The sequence below is a fragment of the Talpa occidentalis genome, unplaced genomic scaffold (assembly GCF_014898055.3).
Source record: "Talpa occidentalis isolate TD23 unplaced genomic scaffold, MPIMG_talOcc4v2.1 talOcc4.17, whole genome shotgun sequence".
Taxonomy (NCBI): Eukaryota; Metazoa; Chordata; class Mammalia; order Eulipotyphla; family Talpidae; genus Talpa; species Talpa occidentalis.
Genome location: NW_023601754.1, coordinates 12439253 through 12458472, shown reverse-complemented (window position 1 = coordinate 12458472; position 19220 = coordinate 12439253). Strand labels below are relative to the sequence as shown.

At 53.9% G+C, this 19220-nt stretch overlaps 2 protein-coding genes across 2 annotated transcripts; both read left to right on the top strand.

Moving 5' to 3' along the window:
* The first annotated feature begins 450 nt into the window (after window positions 1–450).
* On the top strand, window positions 451–4487 carry LOC119250308 (chymotrypsinogen 2-like). Its single transcript, XM_037518060.1, has 7 exons — window positions 451–502; window positions 2086–2189; window positions 2311–2390; window positions 2469–2547; window positions 2771–2951; window positions 3773–3903; window positions 4288–4487. The coding sequence occupies exons 1-7, from the start codon at window positions 451–453 to the stop codon at window positions 4447–4449; spliced, it is 789 nt and encodes a 262-aa protein (XP_037373957.1). The 3' UTR covers window positions 4450–4487.
* A 5895-nt stretch (window positions 4488–10382) lies between these two features.
* Window positions 10383–14704, top strand: LOC119250366 (chymotrypsinogen 2-like). Its single transcript, XM_037518104.2, has 7 exons — window positions 10383–10434; window positions 12415–12518; window positions 12632–12711; window positions 12790–12865; window positions 13051–13231; window positions 13968–14098; window positions 14501–14704. Exons 1-7 carry the CDS (start codon window positions 10383–10385, stop codon window positions 14660–14662), a joined length of 786 nt encoding a protein of 261 aa, XP_037374001.1. The 3' UTR covers window positions 14663–14704.
* Window positions 14705–19220: the final 4516 nt, after the last annotated feature.

Here is a 19220-nt window from a genome sequence, read left to right as displayed (position 1 = left end):
TGGATTTTCCTTGCTTGCCTCAGGGAGTTTCCTGAGTAGATAGAGAAGCAGCCTGAAGTCCTGGGCTCTGTGGCCTATGTCGAAATTCCGCTCCTGGGTGCTCAGCTCTGGGTGCCCAGAACACCTCAATGAGATTCCCCTTTTATAAAGTCTTTGCTGAGCAACAGCTGCCTCCATGATGGAGTCAGGATCCCCGCAAGGGTGACCAGCTGGGTTCTTTGATCCAGGAGTTACCAGCTGACAGGTGTCTGTGAGCCTGGGGTGTCCCAGCCTGAAGCACCAGGCCTGGACATGTTTGGAGGCTCGTGATCATCCTAGATCCTTAGATGACAACTGGGAGGAAGGCCTCAGGTCAGCGAGGCCCAGAGGCCCAGTGGGGGAGTAAGGAATCCCAGGATATTAAAAGGAGCCCCAGAGCAGGCAGCCCCACTGCTCTCCCCCTGCACCGCTATGGCCTTCCTCTGGCTTCTCTCCTGCATCACCCTCGTCGGGGCCGCCTTTGGTGAGTGTGGTAGGGTCTGAGGGACCAGCCATGCCTGGGACAGACTGGGGAGGAGGACTCAGCCCCCAATGGACTCAGCCTGGCCCCATCACAAGGGACTCGCTCAGTTTGGGGAGGACCAGGCACCAGGTGAGGGGAGCTCTGAGTTCCCTCCCTGCACACTGGGCTTCAGGACCAGACAGGCAACCTGATCTGCAGGAGGAGAGAGAGGGGTGCTTCTAGGGCTTTCTGAGCCCTGAACGCTCTGCCAGGACTCAGTAAGAAGCATCTGGGCTCCTCAGAGAACAGAGGCCCTAGAGGAGGCTCATGTGGGGTTGTGGGCACAAGGGCTGTGAGGGGTTTATTAGTGCCAGGCACTTACTCAGTGCTTTAGTGTCTGTTATAATAATAATAATAGTAATAATAATAATAGTACAACCATGTATCTTTCTCAGGATTAGCAAATATCACCTCTCCCTATTTCCTGTAGGGATTCTCTGACACCCACACTGGGCTCAGCAGCTCCCTGCTCCCCCTCTCCTGGGAAGGGGCCTCTGCTGAGCCCCTGCCTGTCACTTCTGTGCAGCTTCACACACTCACTCCCTGTTTATAACCAGAACCAGGGCTCAGTGGGGGAAGCTCCTCCCTGTATTTCCTGCCCGTCCCTGTCACACCTGCTAGCCCCACTCCTGTGGCTCCACCAGCACAGGGGACCCAGCCCCCCACTCCATTACAATGAAGCCTCTGCAGGGTGAGGCCCTCACAGCTTCTGCTAGAGGTTTTATTCTAATTACAAGGAGGACAACTTATTTGGATCACTACCATGTGGAGGTGACCGGGCCATGTCCCTGTCCCCAGGGGCAGGGGCAGGTGCTGCCTGGAGCAAGGCCTGGGGGACCCCGGGGATAGCCTGGCTGGTGGGAGGGGCTGGGCCTGCCCCCCTTTCTTCCTGTGGCCAAGTTCTCACACCCCTGGGAGCTGCTGAGGATCCCGTGTCCTGACCCAGCGAATGTGTCTGCACATGTCAAGGGCCCTGCGTGTCCTCCTTGCTCTGGACAATCTTGTCCTCTGTTTTCTATTTCTTCCTTGTGACTTTTATGGTGGGGAGTCACCGTCCTGTTACGGTGTGGTAACTGTAAACTTCATGCAATGAAGAGTTGCTGAAATGTCCAGAATAGACAATACCCTGTGGATTTGGGAGACTCTGAATTTAATTCCACACATCCTGCCCAACCAATCTCTCTGGCGTGCATTGCCTGTAAGGTTGAGAGTGTTTGCTCCCTGTTTCTTGGAGAAATGAGCCTGGGAGAATCAGAGAGCATTGAAGTCTCCAGCAGGGAAGTGGGGGACAGGGAAACCTGACATTCAGCCTGTTTCTGCTCCTCTGGGTAGGGTGACCCTGATGGAGCTGCCTGTCCCTCTGCATCCCTGCAGGGTGACTGGGAACAGCGGGCTATGTTTGTGGATCTTCCAACCTGAGATTGGGGTGCCTGGGAGTTTCTGGGAATAGGGGAGTATGGAAGTGGGTGCTGTGATGTCTGAACTACAAACCAGATTTCTGCAGAATGACTGAGACCTCAGCCCTCTCTCCATACCTCCTCCAGGCTGTGGGGTCCCGGCCATTCGTCCAGCTGTGTATGGCATACAGAGGATCGTAAATGGAAAGGATGCTCGTCCTGGCTCCTGGCCCTGGCAGGTGTCTTTGCAGGTGAGGAGAGCCTTCACCTGAGCAGGATCACACTGGGGTGCAGGCCAAGTTGGAATGGGGTGGTGCAGCTGAAAGGTTGGTATGGTATTCCCTCGAGCGCTGACCACTCCTCTTCCTCCAGGACCGCAAGGGCCTCCACTTCTGTGGGGGCTCCCTGATCAATGAGAAATGGGTGGTCACTGCTGCTCACTGTGGGGTCAGGTGAGTCCCAGGAAGGGTCCAAGAGTGGGGGAGGGGAGCAGGCACATCATCCTTCCTCACCCCACCTGCTGCTTCTAGCACATCCCACCTGGTTGTTGCTGGAGTGTTTGACAAGGGATCAAAGAAGGAGAATGTCCAGGTCCTGAGGATTGCTCAGGTACGCCAAGCTGAGGGGTTGGGGCTATAGCTGCTGGGGGCAGGAGCAGTGGGGAGAAGGCCCTTCGGCTGCAGAGACAGGAGGCAGCAGATGGGCCTCAGAGTCTCCCTTGGGCTCCCCCGGTTTGTGCTCTGATTGTCACTGGGAAAACAGCCGTCTCCTAAAACCTGCAGATTCTTTATGGATCCCAGGCCTCACCCCCTCCTCCTGGCCTCACTCACAGGTTTTCAGGCACCCCAACTACAACACTATCACCCTCAACAACGACATCACCCTCCTGAAGCTGGCCACACCGGCCCGCTTCTCTAAGATCGTGTCTCCCGTGTGCCTGCCCAGCGCTGAGGACACTTTCCCTGCCGGGGCCCTGTGTGTCACCACGGGCTGGGGCAGGACCAGTTCCCATGGTGAGTGGCCTTGGCCTTGTCACCCAGGATGTGGGTCTTGTCTACCTAAACAGCAGTTGGGACCCATGTGGCTCTGCTCTTTGGTTCTGTGGAAATTCAAACAGTATCATTAATGTGTCCACTATTTTATTTATAACCGGCTTAATGGAAACCGACCCATCAAGGACATGAGGTCCATGATGTCCTTGAATGGTCAGGTTCTCTAGACACAGCTCAGTCCCAGCAGGCCCCGCCCCACTCACCACCTGCACCTGTCCACAGTGACCCCAGCAGCATTGGAATGCCCCCCAAGCCTCAGGGATTGGAGTTGGGGCCTCTTTCCAGACCCGGCTGGGATTCAAGTATCCAGGATGTGGTCAGGACTCTGAGAGTCCAGCCTATTGTCCCCTCCCCAGGGACGGCTCTGCCTGATTGTCTCCTCCGGCATCCAGCCTAGGCCAGGGCTACCAGGCTGGTCCTTCCACAGGACAGAAGACACCAGAAAGGGGCAGCGGGGAGGGAGCTCTCTGTCACCCCAGATGGGGTCTCCAGGAGTCAGAAGGATTTAAGGGGGAAGATGCTGCCACTTGCCCTTCAAACCCAGCTGGGCAGGCAGGGGGTGTTCAACCACTGTGCTTGGAGCAAATTCCACCTGGGGTGGAAGCATAAGGACTGGGTACCACTGAGGTATAAATGGGTACAGGCCTTGGGTTCTAGCAGCCTCCTGATATTGATGGAAGAGGAGGACGAGGGACAGCAGCAATCATGGGTCTTGTCCACTCCTCTAAGGATCATTTGGGAGGCTGAGGGGCTTACTCCTCCTGGGATTTTTGTTGTTCCAGGTGCGGGCTCCAACAAACTGCAGCAGGGCACCACGCCTCTCCTGTCCGATGCCCAGTGCGTCAAACTCTGGGGCAGCAAGATCACCGATGCCATGGTCTGTGCAGGCGGCAAAGGTGTCAGCTCCTGCATGGTATGGCCCCTTAACCCTGGGTCACCCCTCCGCAATCATGGTAGAGGCCTTTCCTTGCCCCATATTCCTTTACCCTCAACCCTTGCCCTCTGTCCGCAGAGCCAGGACCCAGTAGATGCCTGGCTCTGGCCCGGCTTGGGGGTGCCATTCAGGAGATTTGCTCTCACGTGCACTCCTGGGCTATATTTCCCAGTGTGTTTACAGACCACAGCCATGGGCCCCTGGGAGCAGGTGCAAAACTGGGTGGCATTTGATAAGATGGATGTTACTAGGTATCGCTGTGCATACATTTTGTTTCTTAGCAATAACTGTTGAGCCAGGCAGGGGTGCACAAGGATCCCGGCACCCCTTTCAGACTGCAGACAGGTGCTTCTCCTCCCACAGGGCGACTCTGGCGGGCCCCTGGTCTGCCAGAAGAATGGAGCCTGGAACCTGGTGGGCGTCGTGTCCTTTGGCAGCAGCACCTGCTCCACCAACATGCCTAGCAGTTACAGCCGCGTCACCAAGCACATGCCCTGGATTCAGGAGATCCTGGCTAAAAACTAAGTCCTGTTTCCTCCCATCCCAACCTCTAGTGTCCCCAATAAAGCCTCTGTACAGAAGCCCTGACTGCTTGTGTGTCTGTGACCTGGGGGCGGTGGCTGCAGTGTCCCTGGCACCCACCAGGGGGCGGCATGACCCTCCCTTTCCAGGCTGCAGAGCCCCAGCAGCCCCTGTTTCTCAGGGAGCTGAGGCCTTTGGGTCTGGTCCTCCCTGCTCAGGAGGCCCCGGGAGTAGAGTCCAGGACCACCTGCTGCAGCCTCATTTCTCAGCCTGGTCTGCTCCTTTGGCTGCTGGGTTGGCCCATGGAGCTTTGTGGAAGGCAGGAGTGCTCAGCCAGGTCATGCAGTCCTCTCCCAGCAGGGTCGGCCCTGGGACCAAGAGGGCCACCCAAGCAGGCTTGTCCCTCCCCACATGCTCCAGACACCTTTCTCTGCCTTGAGCCCCCTGCACACCCCACCCCAGACCATCCATGCAGTCTCCACCCTTCCTGCCTCCCACCCAGGTCTGCACACACTCACTCTGCACTGAGTAGCTGGGAATATCTCTTTCTAGCCCCACATACCAAGTGCCCATCACTCTGCTCTGGGCTGTTTTCTCTGGGATTTGGTTGTTGAATCTGGAGGCTCCATTGACTCTGGCTCAGTCCCTTTAGGCTGCAGGTAGCACTGGGCCCCTGCACGGGAGGTGTCAGGACTCACAACTCTCCCTTGGCAAAGGTAACAACATTGATGCCTGAGGCCTGGGCATCTGTTCTCTGTTTGTACAATGGTGGGAACTTAACTTTAATGTTTTTCGATTTATTACCTGGAATTCATGGAGATGACTCCACAGTCAATGACCCAGTGGTCCCTGGGTTAGAACGTGCAGGGGAGAGGCTCAGCCTGTTTCCTTTACACATTTCCTTTATTAATTGAAGAAAATGAACTTGTTCCCTGTCCTCCTTCAAGGTACCGAATTAATTTTGTGTTTTATTTTCTTTTAGAAATATTTTAAACTCCTAGATCAAAACAACGGTTTCTACCTCTTTTAATCATTATTCTTCATGAAACTGAAATTTCTCCCCTTTCACAGGTAGGAACTGTCTGGTTGGCTCTGGACTTTTTTTTAAAGAATTATTTATTTATGCATATAAGAACTGGGGTACAGGCCAGAGATGCAGGGGGGTAAGAGGATTCACCAGAGACAGAGCAGGGAGCAGAACAGGCAGATCGACTGAAATACACTGCTGAGGGGAGCAGCTGGCGAGACAGGAGAGGTCTGCTGCACCATGTGGGTTGCTCCCTGTCCAGGGATCAAACCCATGAGGCAGTGGCTGGTGACAGCTTGACAGCACTGTGTCCTTAACCCCTGTACCTCCAAGGAGGCCCAACCCTAGAATCAGTCATTTTTCAAAAATCCCCAGTTTTCTTTGAGTAGAAAAGGAATTTCAAGCCCAACTCTGGGTGTACAGGACACTCATAAATGGTATTTTGGTTTATTACAGACCTTTTCTGTGGACGCAGCATTGAATTACTGAAAGATAAATTTTAAGATCACAAGTCTCAAGAGTTCATAGTGATATTTCTACTTCTAAGTCAAGGCTGTGCGTGTTACTTATAAATAGGGACCTCTGCCAGGTTGTCCATACCACACCAAGCATCCTCATACTTTAGGCTCATCCCTCCCCATGCTCGAGGCACCCTTCTCTGCCTTGAGTCCCCTGCACCCCCCTACCCAGAACATCCATGCTGTCTCCACCCTTCCCTGCCTCTCACCTCCCTTGCTCAGAGGGCAAACAGCAGGGCTGCTTTTCCATTGGCTACTGCAGGTAGTGCTGGCCTGGAGAGCTGGGAGTCCCTGGAGAAGAGGGAGTCCTGGGTCAGAGGGAGTTGGGAGCAGACCAAGGATTGGCAGGATCAAGTTCCAGGGACAGGCCTGGCTTTATGGTGGCTTTGGAGGGGAGGGGGCTGGCGGGTACAGACCACACAGTCAGGTGACCGCGGGGAGTGGTTAAGAGCCCATGAGCTGGAGTGAGAACACAGTGGCCTCTCGGGAGGATGGGCCCTGAGGGGGCCAAAGAGAGATGTGTCTTTTCACCTGTGGCCACCAGGAGACAGTGTTAACCCAAAAAGCTTCTCTCAGGTCAGGGGCAGCCCAGGGGAGCCTCTGAGCCCTCTGGAACCTGCTGGCAGGCAGGACAAGGAGCACAGCCTTGGAACATGCTGGAAGAGGGGGCTGCAGTGTGGCTAGGCCCTAGGTTCAGGACAGCAGGTTACATCCTTCCTCCATCCCAAAACCTCCTGCTCCCAGCCCCTCAAGGCTGGTTTGTCTTTTGAGGAAATGTCTGCTCCCTTCATCCCTAGGTCCATTGATCCTCATGGTATTTCTTTGCTCTGTTTCTCACTTATTAATCCGGAACCGTAGGCCAGCGATCCTTCCCTTGCCCGTGAAAGCATTTCTGTTTATCGATGTCCTTGCTGAGTTAGCAGCTTCCTGCGCGTGTTGACGGGAGGTGTTGTCATGAGGGAAAACAGAACAAGGGAGGTTGATATGGCTAATAACACTTGGTCCACAGTCAGTTTCTCCTGCTTGGACACCCAGGAGCATTTACTGAAATAAAGACTAAGAGGAGCGGTGGGTGAGACAGGAGGGCCTGCAGCACAGAGTGAGGGCCCTGGGCCTATGACACCCCAGGCATCTGGCCGGTGGGGAGACTAGTCTTGGGCATGTCCTGATGATGCTCTGAATGAGCAGAGAGGATCCTCAGCTTCATGTCCCGGTTCCACGGGGTCCCGTCCACTCCCTTTATCCATTCAAGCCTCCCCAACTTGCCTGCTGGGCAAGGAACGGGGGCCTGGATTTTAAATTTAGTAATAATGTGGATCATTTCTTGGAGATGTTGGGCTTGGAGAGTCGGGTCCCTGAGTTAACTCTGAGAAAAGTCTCACCAGCTCTCCCTTTTCAGCAGCACCCAGCGAGATTCCCAGGCCAGTCTCTCCACAATACAGAGACATTCGCTGTATATAAAGGCAGGCTAATTACAAAAGGAAGAGAGGAATAAAGGACACTTGTGTAGACAAAAGGCGGGCAGAGAAAGCTGCCCCTGAAAGGTACAGGTTATTTTAAAAGTCATTTAAAAGAACAGGCTAAGAGGCCTGTGTGGTCACGGGCAGCAGCCAGGGGAGGAGGGGTGACTCTGTCCTTTGCACAGGGAGAAGGTCAGTGAAGAGAAGCCACATCTAGGTCACAGGTCACAGGCAGGCAGAAGGGCTGCTGCCCCGGACCAGTGCAGACATTGCCCTGATAGAGCCTTCTGCAGTCTGGGAGGGCTCATTCCTTTGTGGAGTTGCTGACCTCTGTTTCTTTTGAGTAACTGATGAATTTGAAAAGGATGACCCGAGGCACCATGATCCTGTCTGGGCTGCAGACACATGGACGGGGACAGAGGGCAGCTTGGTGTGTCTATGGAATCAGCCTAGAGGGTCCCCGGGCATATTCCAGATGCTTCTCTGTCTGTCCTCTCTGGGGCCTCCAGCTCCAGTCGGCGTGTCCACGTCAGCCTCTCCCTGGTGCCCACGCCATGTAGGTCAGACGCTCCCTGTCCACGACCACTGTCCCTCCTCACTAGCCAGTGCTGCCCTCTGGCCCTGAGCAGGAGCTGGAGTGCTGTTCCTGACCAGGCCTGAGAGGGGCTCCCCCTGTCCATGGGGCCCTCTCATGAGGAAGGCACCATGGGGGCCTGTTCACTCATGGTCCTCTGGGCTGCCAGGGCAGGGCGTGATGTTCCCAGTCCTGGAAAGAGGCTCACAGCATAAGATCCAGTGGGCAGCAGCACAATGACACACATAATACACACTAATTGAAAAAGTGTGCAATTTCTGGGGTATCTACAGTTTACAACACTGTGATTTAGGGGAGTAGGTGACAGCTCTCCTCAGGTGGTGTCACCACACTAAAATGTCCACAGTTAACATCTGCAGAGTTGACATTTCGGGTCAGGTAGGTGTCATGGAGAGATCTAGTCTTTCTCTTACTCAATGTTTCCTGCATTTTAGAAATGTTCGGTAAGGAACCTGTATTACCTCATAATAATAGCAAAAAAAAAAAATTCATTTAAAATAAAAGCCCATGTAGTCTTAACCCGCGGTGCAGAGACCCTGCAGTCTTCTCGGCGTGGTACTCAACCCACTGTGCCACCAGGGAGGCCCTTATTTTATTTTTTTAAGATTTATTTATTTATGCATACAAAAACTGGGGTACAGGCTAGATCTGCCGGGGGTGGGGTATTGTGAGGATCACCAGAGACAGAGTAGGGAGCAGAACAGGCAGATTGACTGAAAAACACTGCTGAGGGGAGCAGCGGGCGAGACAGGAGAGGGCTGCTGCGCCCTATGGGTCACCTGCCTGGCGGAGGATCGAACTCATGCTGCAGTAGCTGCAGATTGTTTCTTAGTGCTGTGCTTAACACCTTGAGCCACCAGGGAGGCCCCTCATCTCTATTTTCAATGATAGGAGGCAGCTTTGGTGCTCAGCTTTTGGGACTCCCCTTTAAGAGAGTAATATTTCTTGGTTTCACCTTCAAGTCTCATCTTTTTTGAGCTCTACTTAAACCTGACTCTTTCAACTGCGGAATGACTGACTGAGGTTCTGTTCATGATTTTCCCTCACAGAATCTTCCCCTTCTCCACTCTGGTGCCTTCCTCTCTGCTGTGACTCACCCTCCCTCAGCTGGCAGCTCCCCTGGTTTGAATCCCCCGCTAGGGGCTGCTCATCTCTGTGTCCCTGAGGCCCGATCTCCCCTGGGGTCTGCACTGGGGTCTCTGTGGATGACACAGGCTGGAAGCAACAGCAGGACAGGGAGATGCAGAGGGAGCAGAGGGGACAGGCCTGTGCTTCCTGCCTGCCCAGGTGTGCCAGTCTCCCCAAAAACTCACATGTCCCACCCCAGGAGCTCCTCCCAGGGTGACTGTTCAGAGCCCAGGAGCCACCTGCTCCCTCTGACCTGCTTCTCCCCGGTGAGCACAGGCCGAGGCCTTGGGAGAAGATACAGTTCTCCCAGGGGGTATCTCACCAGGGAGCCCCAACACTGACTGCAGCAGCCCCAACTGTTTGGGGGACCTGTCACGTGATGTTCTTACTTGTTAGTGTCTCTCTCACTGCTCTGGATCCCGAGGGCAGGGGTGTTCTATCTAGAACAGGGTCTCGCTGGAGGCTGAGGTCCTGTGGCTCCACCTAGGGCAGGAGCCTCCAGGGCCCACCCCTCCTCCTGGCCTTCCAGTGCTCGCCTCCGTGTTCCTGACATCAGCCCTGAGCTTTCTGGGTCCTCAACAGGCCATCTATGGTGTGGGCCAATCCTCATTGATTAGAAACTAAAGAGAGATGCAGTGGCTAGCTTTCATAAATTGTGAGTTAGAGGTGGGAAAGAATTTGGTTAAGACCTCATGTGCTCAGAAACTTCCCTTTCCATGCTGGTGCTGACTCCACCCCAGCAGAGACCAGAGCCTCTTCCTGTCTTGTGAATTTTCCTTGCCTCAGGGAGTTTCCCTGAGCAGATAGAGAAGCAGCCTGAAGTCCTGGGCTCTGTGGCCTATGTCGAAATTCAGCTTCTGGGTGCTCAGCTCTGGGTGCCCCAGAACACCTCAGTGCGGGTCCCCTTTTATGAGTCTTTGCTGAGCACCAGCTGCCTCCATGATGGAGCCAGGATCTCCCCAAGGGTGACCAGCTGGGTTCTTTGATCCAGGAGTTACCAGCTGACAGGTGTCTGTGAGCCAGGCAGCTGCCCTGCTCCCAGGGCACAGGCCTGCACACGTTAGGAGGCTCCTGATCATCCTAGATCCTTAGATGACAACTGGGAGGGAGGCCTCGGGTCAATGGGGGCTGAGAAGGCCTGGGCAGGGCTTGGGGACACCAAGATATAAAAAGAGCCCCTGAGCAGGCAGCCCCACTGCTCTCCCACTATGGGCTTCCTCTGGCTTCTCTCCTGCATCACCGTCATCGGGGCTGCCTTTGGTGAGTGTGGTAGGGCCTGAGGGACCAACCATGGCTGGAAAGAGACTAGGGAGGAGGACCCTGAACCCCCAGTGGGCTCAACCTGGCCCCATCACAAAGGACTATCTCAGTTTGGGGAGGACCAGGCACCAGGTGAGGGGAGCTCTGAGTTCCCTCCCTGCACACTGGGCTTCAAGACCAGACAGGCGACCTGATTTGCAGGAGGAGAGAGAGGGGTGCTTCTAGGGCTTTCTGAGCCCTCAATGCTCTGCCAGGCCTCAGTAAGAAGCATCTGGGCTCCTCAGAGAACAGAGGCCCTAGAGGAGGCTCATGTGGGGTTGTGGGCACAAAGGCTGTGAGGGGTCTACTAGTGCCAGGCACTTAGTGTTTTGGTATCTGTTAAAATAATAATAATTATTATTGTTATAATATTATTATAATAATGCAATAATAATAATACAACCAAGTATCTTTGACAGAATTTTGCAAATATCACCTTCACTTTTCCCTATTTGCTGTAGGGATTCTCTGACACCCACACTGGGCTCAGCAGCTCCCTGCTCCCCCTCTCCTGGGAAGGGGCCTCTGCTGAGCCCCTGCCTGTCACTTCTGTGCAGCTTCACACCCTCACTCCCTGTTTATAACCAGAACCAGGGCTCAGTGGGGGAAGCTCCTCCCTGTATTTCCTGCCCGTCCCTGTCACACCTGCTGGCACCACTCCTGTGAGATTTCAGGCTCCTCCAGCACAGGGGACCCGGCCTCCCACCCCATTTCTATGAAGCATCTGCAGGGTGAGGCCCTCACAGCTCCTGCTGGTGGTTTTATTGTCATTACCAAAATAATGAGGAGACGACATGTTTGGAGATACCAGCTTGAGTGTTTGACTGGCCGTGACCCTGTCCTCAGAGGCAGAGGACAGGTGCTGACAGAAAAAGGCCTGGGAGGCACTGGGGCTGTCCTGGCTGTGGGAGGGGCTGGGCCTGCCCCCCTTCTTCCTGTGGCCAAGTTCTCACACCCTGGGGAGCTGCTGAGGATCCTGTGTCCTGACGCAGCAAATGTGTCCTGCACATGTCAAGGACAATACTAGTCCTCCATGTTCTGGACAATCTCATCCTCTGTTTTCTGTTTCCTTGATGTGTCCTCATGGTGGGCATCAAGATCATATCTTATCAATAATTAAGAAATATCAGGGGCCTCCCCAGTGACACAAGGGCTTAAGTTGCAGGACTATGAAGCTATCCACAGCCATTGCAGCACGAGTTTGATGCCCGGCCAGGGAGCTACCCACATGGCGCAGCAGACCTCTCCTGTCTCGCCTGCTGCCTCCTTCAGTAGTGTACTTCAGTCAGTCTGCCTGTTCTGTTCCCCACTCTGTCTCTGGTGAATCCTCTCACCTCCTGTTCCTCTGCTCTATACCCCAGTTCTTGCATGCATAAATAAATAAATATTTTAAAAATTAATGAAAAACAAAGAAACTTCAATGCTATGCAATGAAGAATTCTTGAAATGCCAGCAAGAGTCCAGCAGTGTGAATGGGGACAGTCACATCTGTCAGGAAAGGAGAGAGGGGTGATTTCCCATGGGTTTGGGGTTCTCTGTTTTTGAGCCCACACCTCCTGTCCACACCAATCCCTTTGGCAAGCATTGCCTGTGAGGGCAGCAGTGTTTGCTCCCATTTCTGGGGTGAAATGAGCCTGGGAGAGTCAGCGGGGGCTGAGGTCTCCAGAAGGTAGCGGGTGGCAGGGAGGCCTGATTCCTCAGCCTGTTTCTGCTCCTCTGGGCAGGGTGACCCGGATGGAGCTGCCTGTCCCTCTGCATCCCTGGAGGGGTGACTGGGGACAGCAATCTGTGTTTGTGGAGCCTCCATCTTGGGATATGGGGTGCCTGGGAATGTTTCCTGGAGTAGGGGAGTGTGAGGTGGGTGTGGTGATAGCTGAGCTGGAAAGCAGATCTCAGACCGAGTGGGTCCTCAGCCCTTCTTCTTCCCCCTCTCCCCTCCAGGCTGTGGGGTCCCTGCCATTCCCCCAGTTTTCACTGGCATAGAGAGGATCGTCAATGGGAAAATCACTTTCCCTGGCTCCTGGCCCTGGCAGGTGTCTCTGCAGGTGAGGGGAGTCTGCACCTGAGTGGGGTCACCTTGCAAGGGGTCCAGGGGAGGTGGACTTCTGTCTGGGGGTGTGGTGTGTCTTGCCAGCACTACCTCTCCTTCTTCCTACAGTACAGCACCGGCTTCCACTACTGTGGGGGGTCCCTGATCAGCGAGTCCTGGGTGGTCACTGCCGCCCACTGTGAAGTCAGGTGAGGCCCAGGGAGGTTCAAAAGTGGGCGTGGGGGAGCAGGCGTGTCCTCCTTCCTTATCCCACCTGCCTCCTCTAGCACATCCCATCTGGTTGTGGCTGGAATGTTTGACAAGAGATCAAGGGAGAATGTGCAGGTCCTGAGGATTGCTCAGGTACGCCGGGCTGGGGGTTGGGGCAGGACGTGGAAGAGACACGAGGCAGCAGATGGGCCTCAGAGTCTCCCTTGGGCGCCCCTGGTGTGTCCTGTGATTCCCACCAGGAAGGCGTTTGTCTCATCAAACCTGCAGATCCCTGGTGGATCCCAGACCTCACCTCCACCTCCTGACCTCACCCACAGGTGTTTGACCACCCCAGTTTTAACAAACACAACTCCAGCAACGACATCACCCTGGTGAAGCTGGCCACGCCCGCGCGCTTCTCCAGCATCGTGTCCCCCGTGTGCCTGCCCAGTGCTCAGGACAGCTTCACCGCCGGGTCCCTGTGCGTCACCACGGGCTGGGGCAGGACACATTACCAAGGTGAGTGACCTTGGCCTTGTCACCAGGAGGGGGGTCTGGTCTACCTGTGCAGCAGGCGGGGCCCATGTAACTCTGCTCTTTGAGTTTATGACAACGGACAGTGTCATAAATGTTTCCGCTGTGTTATTTACAACCCACTTAGAGAAAACCCACCCAAATGAATGGACACGAGGTCCATGATGGCCTTGCAGGGTCAGGTTCTGAGACACAGCTCAGTCCCAGCAGGCCCCGCCCCACTCACCACCTGCACCTGTCCACAGTGACCCCAGCAGCGCTGAAGTCCCCCAGGCCTCAGGGACTGGAGTTGGGGCCTCCTTCCAGACCTGGGCGGGGTTCAGGTATCCAGAGGTATCCAGGGTGTGGTCAGGGACCCGAGAGTCCAGCCTGGCGCCCCTTCCTGGGGCTGCCCCTGTGTGATGGTCTCCTCCAGCGTCCTGCGTCCTGCCCAGGCCAGGGCTACCCGGCTGGTCCTTCCCCAGAGCAGGCTGGGCAGGCAGGGCTGGTTTCACCAACTGTGCTTGCGGCAAATTTAGCACCGACTGCAGTGAAATCAAAAGGCGGGTACCCCTGAGATTTCTAAGGTTTAAGGGATTACAGGCCTTGGATTCCAGCACCCTGACAAGAGTGATGTTAGGGGGGGACCGGGCAGGGCAGCATTCTTGGGGCATGTCTTCGCCCCCAAGGGTGGTTTAGTAGGCTGAGGGCCCTGAGTCCTCCTGGGATATTCGTTTTCCAGGCACGGGCTCCAACGTGCTGCAGCAGGCCACCCTGCCCCTCCTGTCCAATGCCGAGTGTGAGAACATCTGGGAGAAAGGGTTCCCTGACATCATGGTCTGTGCCGGGGCCAAAGGTGTCACCTCCTGCAAGGTATGGCTGCTTATCCATGTGATTCCCCCCTCCCCAATCAGGCTGGAGGCCCTTCTTGCCCATGAGCCCTTTAAGCTCAGTCCTTTCTGATCCCCGGGGGAGCCAGGACCAGCACTCACACACAGCCAGCAGATGACTGGCCCTGGCCATGATGGGGGTGCTGTCCAGGGGATTTACTCTCATACCCTCTCCCTGAGCTGGATTTTCCAGCCCATTTATAGACCACAGCCCCAGGCCCCTGGGATAAGTGCAAAACCGGGTGCTACTTGAGGAGATGGAAGTTTCTAGGTATCGCTGTACATGCATTGTATTTATTGGCAATACCTGTCTGAGCCCAGGTAGGGGAACACAAGGATCCAGGACCCCTTTCAGACTTGCAGACAGGTGTTTCTCCTCCCTCAGGGCGACTCTGGTGGCCCCCTGGTCTGCCAGAAGGATGGAGCCTGGAACCTGGTGGGCGTCGTGTCCTTTGTCAGCGCCAACTGCTACACCAATTATCCTACTGTGTGTGCGCGGGTCACTGAGTTCAGGCCCTGGATTGACGAGATTCTGACTCAAAACTAAGCCCTGATTCCTCCATCCCTGAGTTTTGCCAATAAAAGAAGTCCTGACTGTTTATGTGTCTGTGACCTGGGGGCGGTGGCTGCAGTGTCCCTGTCACCCACCAGGGGGTGGTGTGACCCTCCCTTTCCAGGCTGCGGAGCCCCAGCAGCCCCTGTTTCTCAGGGAGCTGAGGCCTTTGGGTCTGGGCCTCCCTGCTCAGGAGGCCCCAGGAGTAGAGTCCAGGACCACCTGCTGCAGCCTGGTTGCTCAGCCTGGTTTCTGCTCCTTTGACAGCTGGGTTGGCCCAAGGAGCTTTGTGGAGGGCAGGAGTGCTCCAGGCCAGGCCATGCAGTCCTCTGCGACCAAGAGGGTCACCCAGGCAGGCTTGTCCCTCCCCACATGCTCCAGGCACCTCTCTCTACCTTGAGCCTCCTGCACCCCCCACCCCAGACCATCCATGCAGTCTCCACCCTTCCCGCCTCCCACCCACGTCTGCACACTCACTCTGAACTGAGTAGCTGGGAATATCTCTTTCTAGCCCCACATACCAAGTGCCCATCAGGTCTGCTCTGGGCTGTTTTCTCTGGGATTTGGCTGGTGAATCTGGAGGCTCCATCAGACTCTGGCTCAGTCCCTTTAGGCTGCAGCTGGCACTGGGCCCCTACACGGGAGGTGTCAGGACTGAGAGCCTCCCTTGGCAAAAGGAACAACGTTGATGCCTGATGCTTGGGTCATCTGTTCCCTGTTTGTACAATGTTGGGAATTTGAATGTTTTTCTGTGTATTGCCTGGAATCCTTTCATGGAGATGACTACACAGTCAATAACCCAGTGGTTCCTGGGTATAGAATATGCCACAGAAGGGTTCATCCTGTTTCCTTTATACAAAATTGCTTAGGCCTCCCTGGTGATGCAAGGGTTTAAATCGCAGCCCTTGAAGCTATCCACTGCCACTGCAGCACGACAGGAGTATGATCCCCAACCAGAAAGGGAGGTACCCACATGATGCAGCAGACTTCTCCTGGCTCACCCACTGCTCCCCTCAACAGTGTATTTCAGTCAATCTGCCTGTTCTGCTCCCCACTCTGTCTCTGGTGAATCCTCTCATCCCCTGCACCTCTGGACTGTACCCCAGTTCTTGTATGCATAAATAAATAAATCTTCTTAAAAATTCCTGTTTGAATTTGAGCTCAGTCCTTGTTTCCTGCCATCCTTCAAAGTACTGAATTAATTTTGTAAAAAATGCTAAATTAATCTCCTAGATCAAAACAAAGGTTTCCAACTCTTTTAGTCATTATCCTCTTGAAGCTGTATCCTGTCACAAGTACAAGCTGCAGGATTGGTACCCAGACTTTTGACATGGTCACATGGCTTCGATGCCCAAACCCGGAACCAGTCATTTCTCAAAAATCCCCCGTGTTCTTTGAGTAGAAAAGGAATTAAAGCCCACTGGGTGTCGGGGACACTCATAAATAGCATATGGTTATTTCTAGACTTTTCCAGTGGACACAGTGTAGCACTTAAGGACAAATTTTATTTAAAGATAAAATTTATTTAAAGATAAATTTAAGATCACAAATCTCAAGAGTTTGCAGTGATATTTCTACTTCTAATTCAAGGCTGTGGGTAATAACTGTAAATAGGGAACTTTGCCAGGTTTTCCATCCTACACCAAGCATCCTCATCTTTAGACTGAGGGAATGATTATCCTGGAATATCCGATAATAATTTATTTGCTTTCTCCTTTATTATACAAAACAGTTGCAGGCTAATACCAACATTATCAACACCCATATAATTAATGAAAGCAGGCAAAATTATTTTCCTCTCCAGGTTTTTAAATTTTCTTCTCCTCTGCACAGCCCTGACATGTCTGTCTCCCCTGCTCCCTCCTGCGTCTCGCTGGCTCAGGCCCTTGGGTGTCTGAGGTTAGACCCGTCCTCGTGTTCGTGTCTCTGTGGCCCTTGGGAGCCTAAAGCTCTACCTCTGTGTGTGTCTCAGGAAAGGCCACGGGGTCCTGTCCTGTTGACCTTCGTAGTACTGCCTTGAAGGAAAATATTGAAGGGGCTATTCTCAAATGCTTGTCAGCTAGAATCTTGCCGTGTTTGCTATTCAGTTTTAGATTCTTAACCCTTATCAGAGATCTGATTTGCCAATATTTCTTTTGTTGTCTGTCTTAGCACTCCCTCCATAGTATCTGTTGACGCCCAGAAGGTTTTAATGTTGATGTGTCCATGTTATATTTTAGTTGTTTGCTCATTTGCTGTCATATCCGATTCTGACAGGAATCGCTTCCGAAGTGGAGATCACGCTGGCTGGTACTGAGCTCAGCCATATTAGGTCTTCCTGTCCACGGAAATGGAAGTCTTTCCATCCCTTTATTACTTATACTTTCGTTTTTTACATGAAATCATTCGCATTGGGTAACAAGGCTAACAACACTGTATATCTTTTAGGGCTACAGCTTCATGCCGCCTCTCTGGAATCTAACCACCCCTCCCTACTGCCAAGCCGTCCATTATTCGAGTTCCTTATTCCCGAGCTACCATCCTCTCTAAAATGCGAATGTGATCCCCTCCTCTCAAACATCTACTGTAGGTATTATTTTCCAACCTGGTCAAGTGAAACTTCAGAAAGCAGAACCTCAGGCGGGGGACCCCTGGGTCTCCCAAGGGGGCTGTGGGAACAGCAAGCAGGTGGGCAGGGCCACATGAGCATCTGGGCCTGGAGACTCTGCGCTGATGGGAACAGAACAGGACAATGGACGCAGGAGCAGCGGAACTCTGGAGCAGGGCCTGGGTGGCTCCTAGAAGCAAGGAGAGCAACACTGGTCTCCCTGACAGGGAGGAAGGCGGAGCCTGAGCTAGAACCATAGGAGGGGTGAGGAGCTCAGGTGTTCTCATATGAGCTGCTCCTGTGTGAGGCAGGAGCACCCTCGGGACTGAATCAGGCGCCCTGAAGACGCCCCCGTCCTCCAGGACAGGAGGGATGCTGAGCAGGAGCAGGAGGCTCCATGCCAGGAAATCAAGGCCACAACCAGCAGCCTTGTCGCCTCAATAAAAAACCTGGCATTCTTGGCACCCCAAATTAGAGTCAGGCCCTGCTGACCTCCAGGTGAGTTCACATGCCTGCCTTCTTGCTACCACGGGCCCCTCGTGTTCTCCCTCAGTTAGAAACTCATTCCCGTCCACTGGAGGCACCTGCTGACAGGACCCTCTGCAAGTTGATCATTGGCTTCCGGGGCAGGAGCTGGTCCCTCAGCACCCACAAAGCAGAGCACTTACCCCGGGCAGGGGTTCTTAAGCTGGGATCCTCAACCCCTGAAGAAACAGCCACTTCTTAGCAAGGTAAATTATCCTCCTCACCCCACACCTGACTCATGACGCTAGGAAAGTGAGGCCCAGCGCCGTTTGAAAGCAGCTTCTGGGCAGTTTCGATACAGCTCAGGTTAAGAGCCCATGAGCTAGAGTGAGAACACAGTGGCCTCTCAAGAGGGGAGGCCCAGCCCCCCTGAGCTGAGGGGGCCAAAGAGAGATGTGTCTTTTCATCTGTGACCACGAGGGGCAGTGTGGACCCAAAAAGCTTCTCTGGAGTCAGGGGCCCCCTAAGGGAGCCTCTGAGTCCTCTGGAAACTGCTGGCAGGCAGGACAAGGAGCATAGCCTTGGAACATGCTGGAAGACGGCGGTGGCAGTGGTTAAGCCCAGGGTTCAGGACAGCAGGTTACATCCTTCCTCCATCCCAAAACCTTCCTGCTCCCCAGCTGCTCAAGATCTGGTTTGTCTTTTGAGGAAATGTCTGCTCCCTTCATCCCTAGGTCCATCCATCCTCACGGTATTTCTTTGCTCTGTTTATCACTTATTAATCCAGAACCATAGGACCAGATCCTTCCCTTGCCCTTGAAAACGTGTCTGTTTATCGATGTCCTTGCTGAGTGAGCAGCTCCCCCCACATTTGGATGGCGGTATTTTCATGTTCTTTGCTTCAACATCTTCATAATTTCTCCTGTGATCTCCTCTTTACCCACAGCTTATTTTGAGCATATTATTTAATTTACAAATGAATCATGTTTTTCTACATTCTCGTCCTGCCAGTAACCAAGGGATATTCACCTGGACTCTCCTTGAGCCTCCAGGAAAACACCCCTAAGACCAATATAGTTGGAAAGGACCTTGAGCTTCTTGTGAGGATTGTAAGTCACCACCAGCAACAACATGCAGGAAACTAGAAACACACAAGCTTATTCCTCACTGGGCCTGAGGAGACAGGGAGAAACCTGTGGCACACCGTGGGGTGGGGCGGTGGAGAGATGGGACCCCTATGGGTCTGTTTTATTGGAGGTGTGTGGGGGTCATAACGTTGTGGGATTCACTCTTTCTGGGTGAATTTCAAACATAAGGTTTGGAATACAGTGACATTACACAGTGGAAAAACAAGTGGACAGTAGGTCCATTTCCTCAATCCCTGATCTGGAAATTACAGTGAAGTGGTGATAGGGGCAGGTCCCATGTAGTCCCGCGACAGGAGTGTGACTATTCCCCACAGCTGTCTGTGCAGAGCACGCCTGGACAATCAGCTGAAAC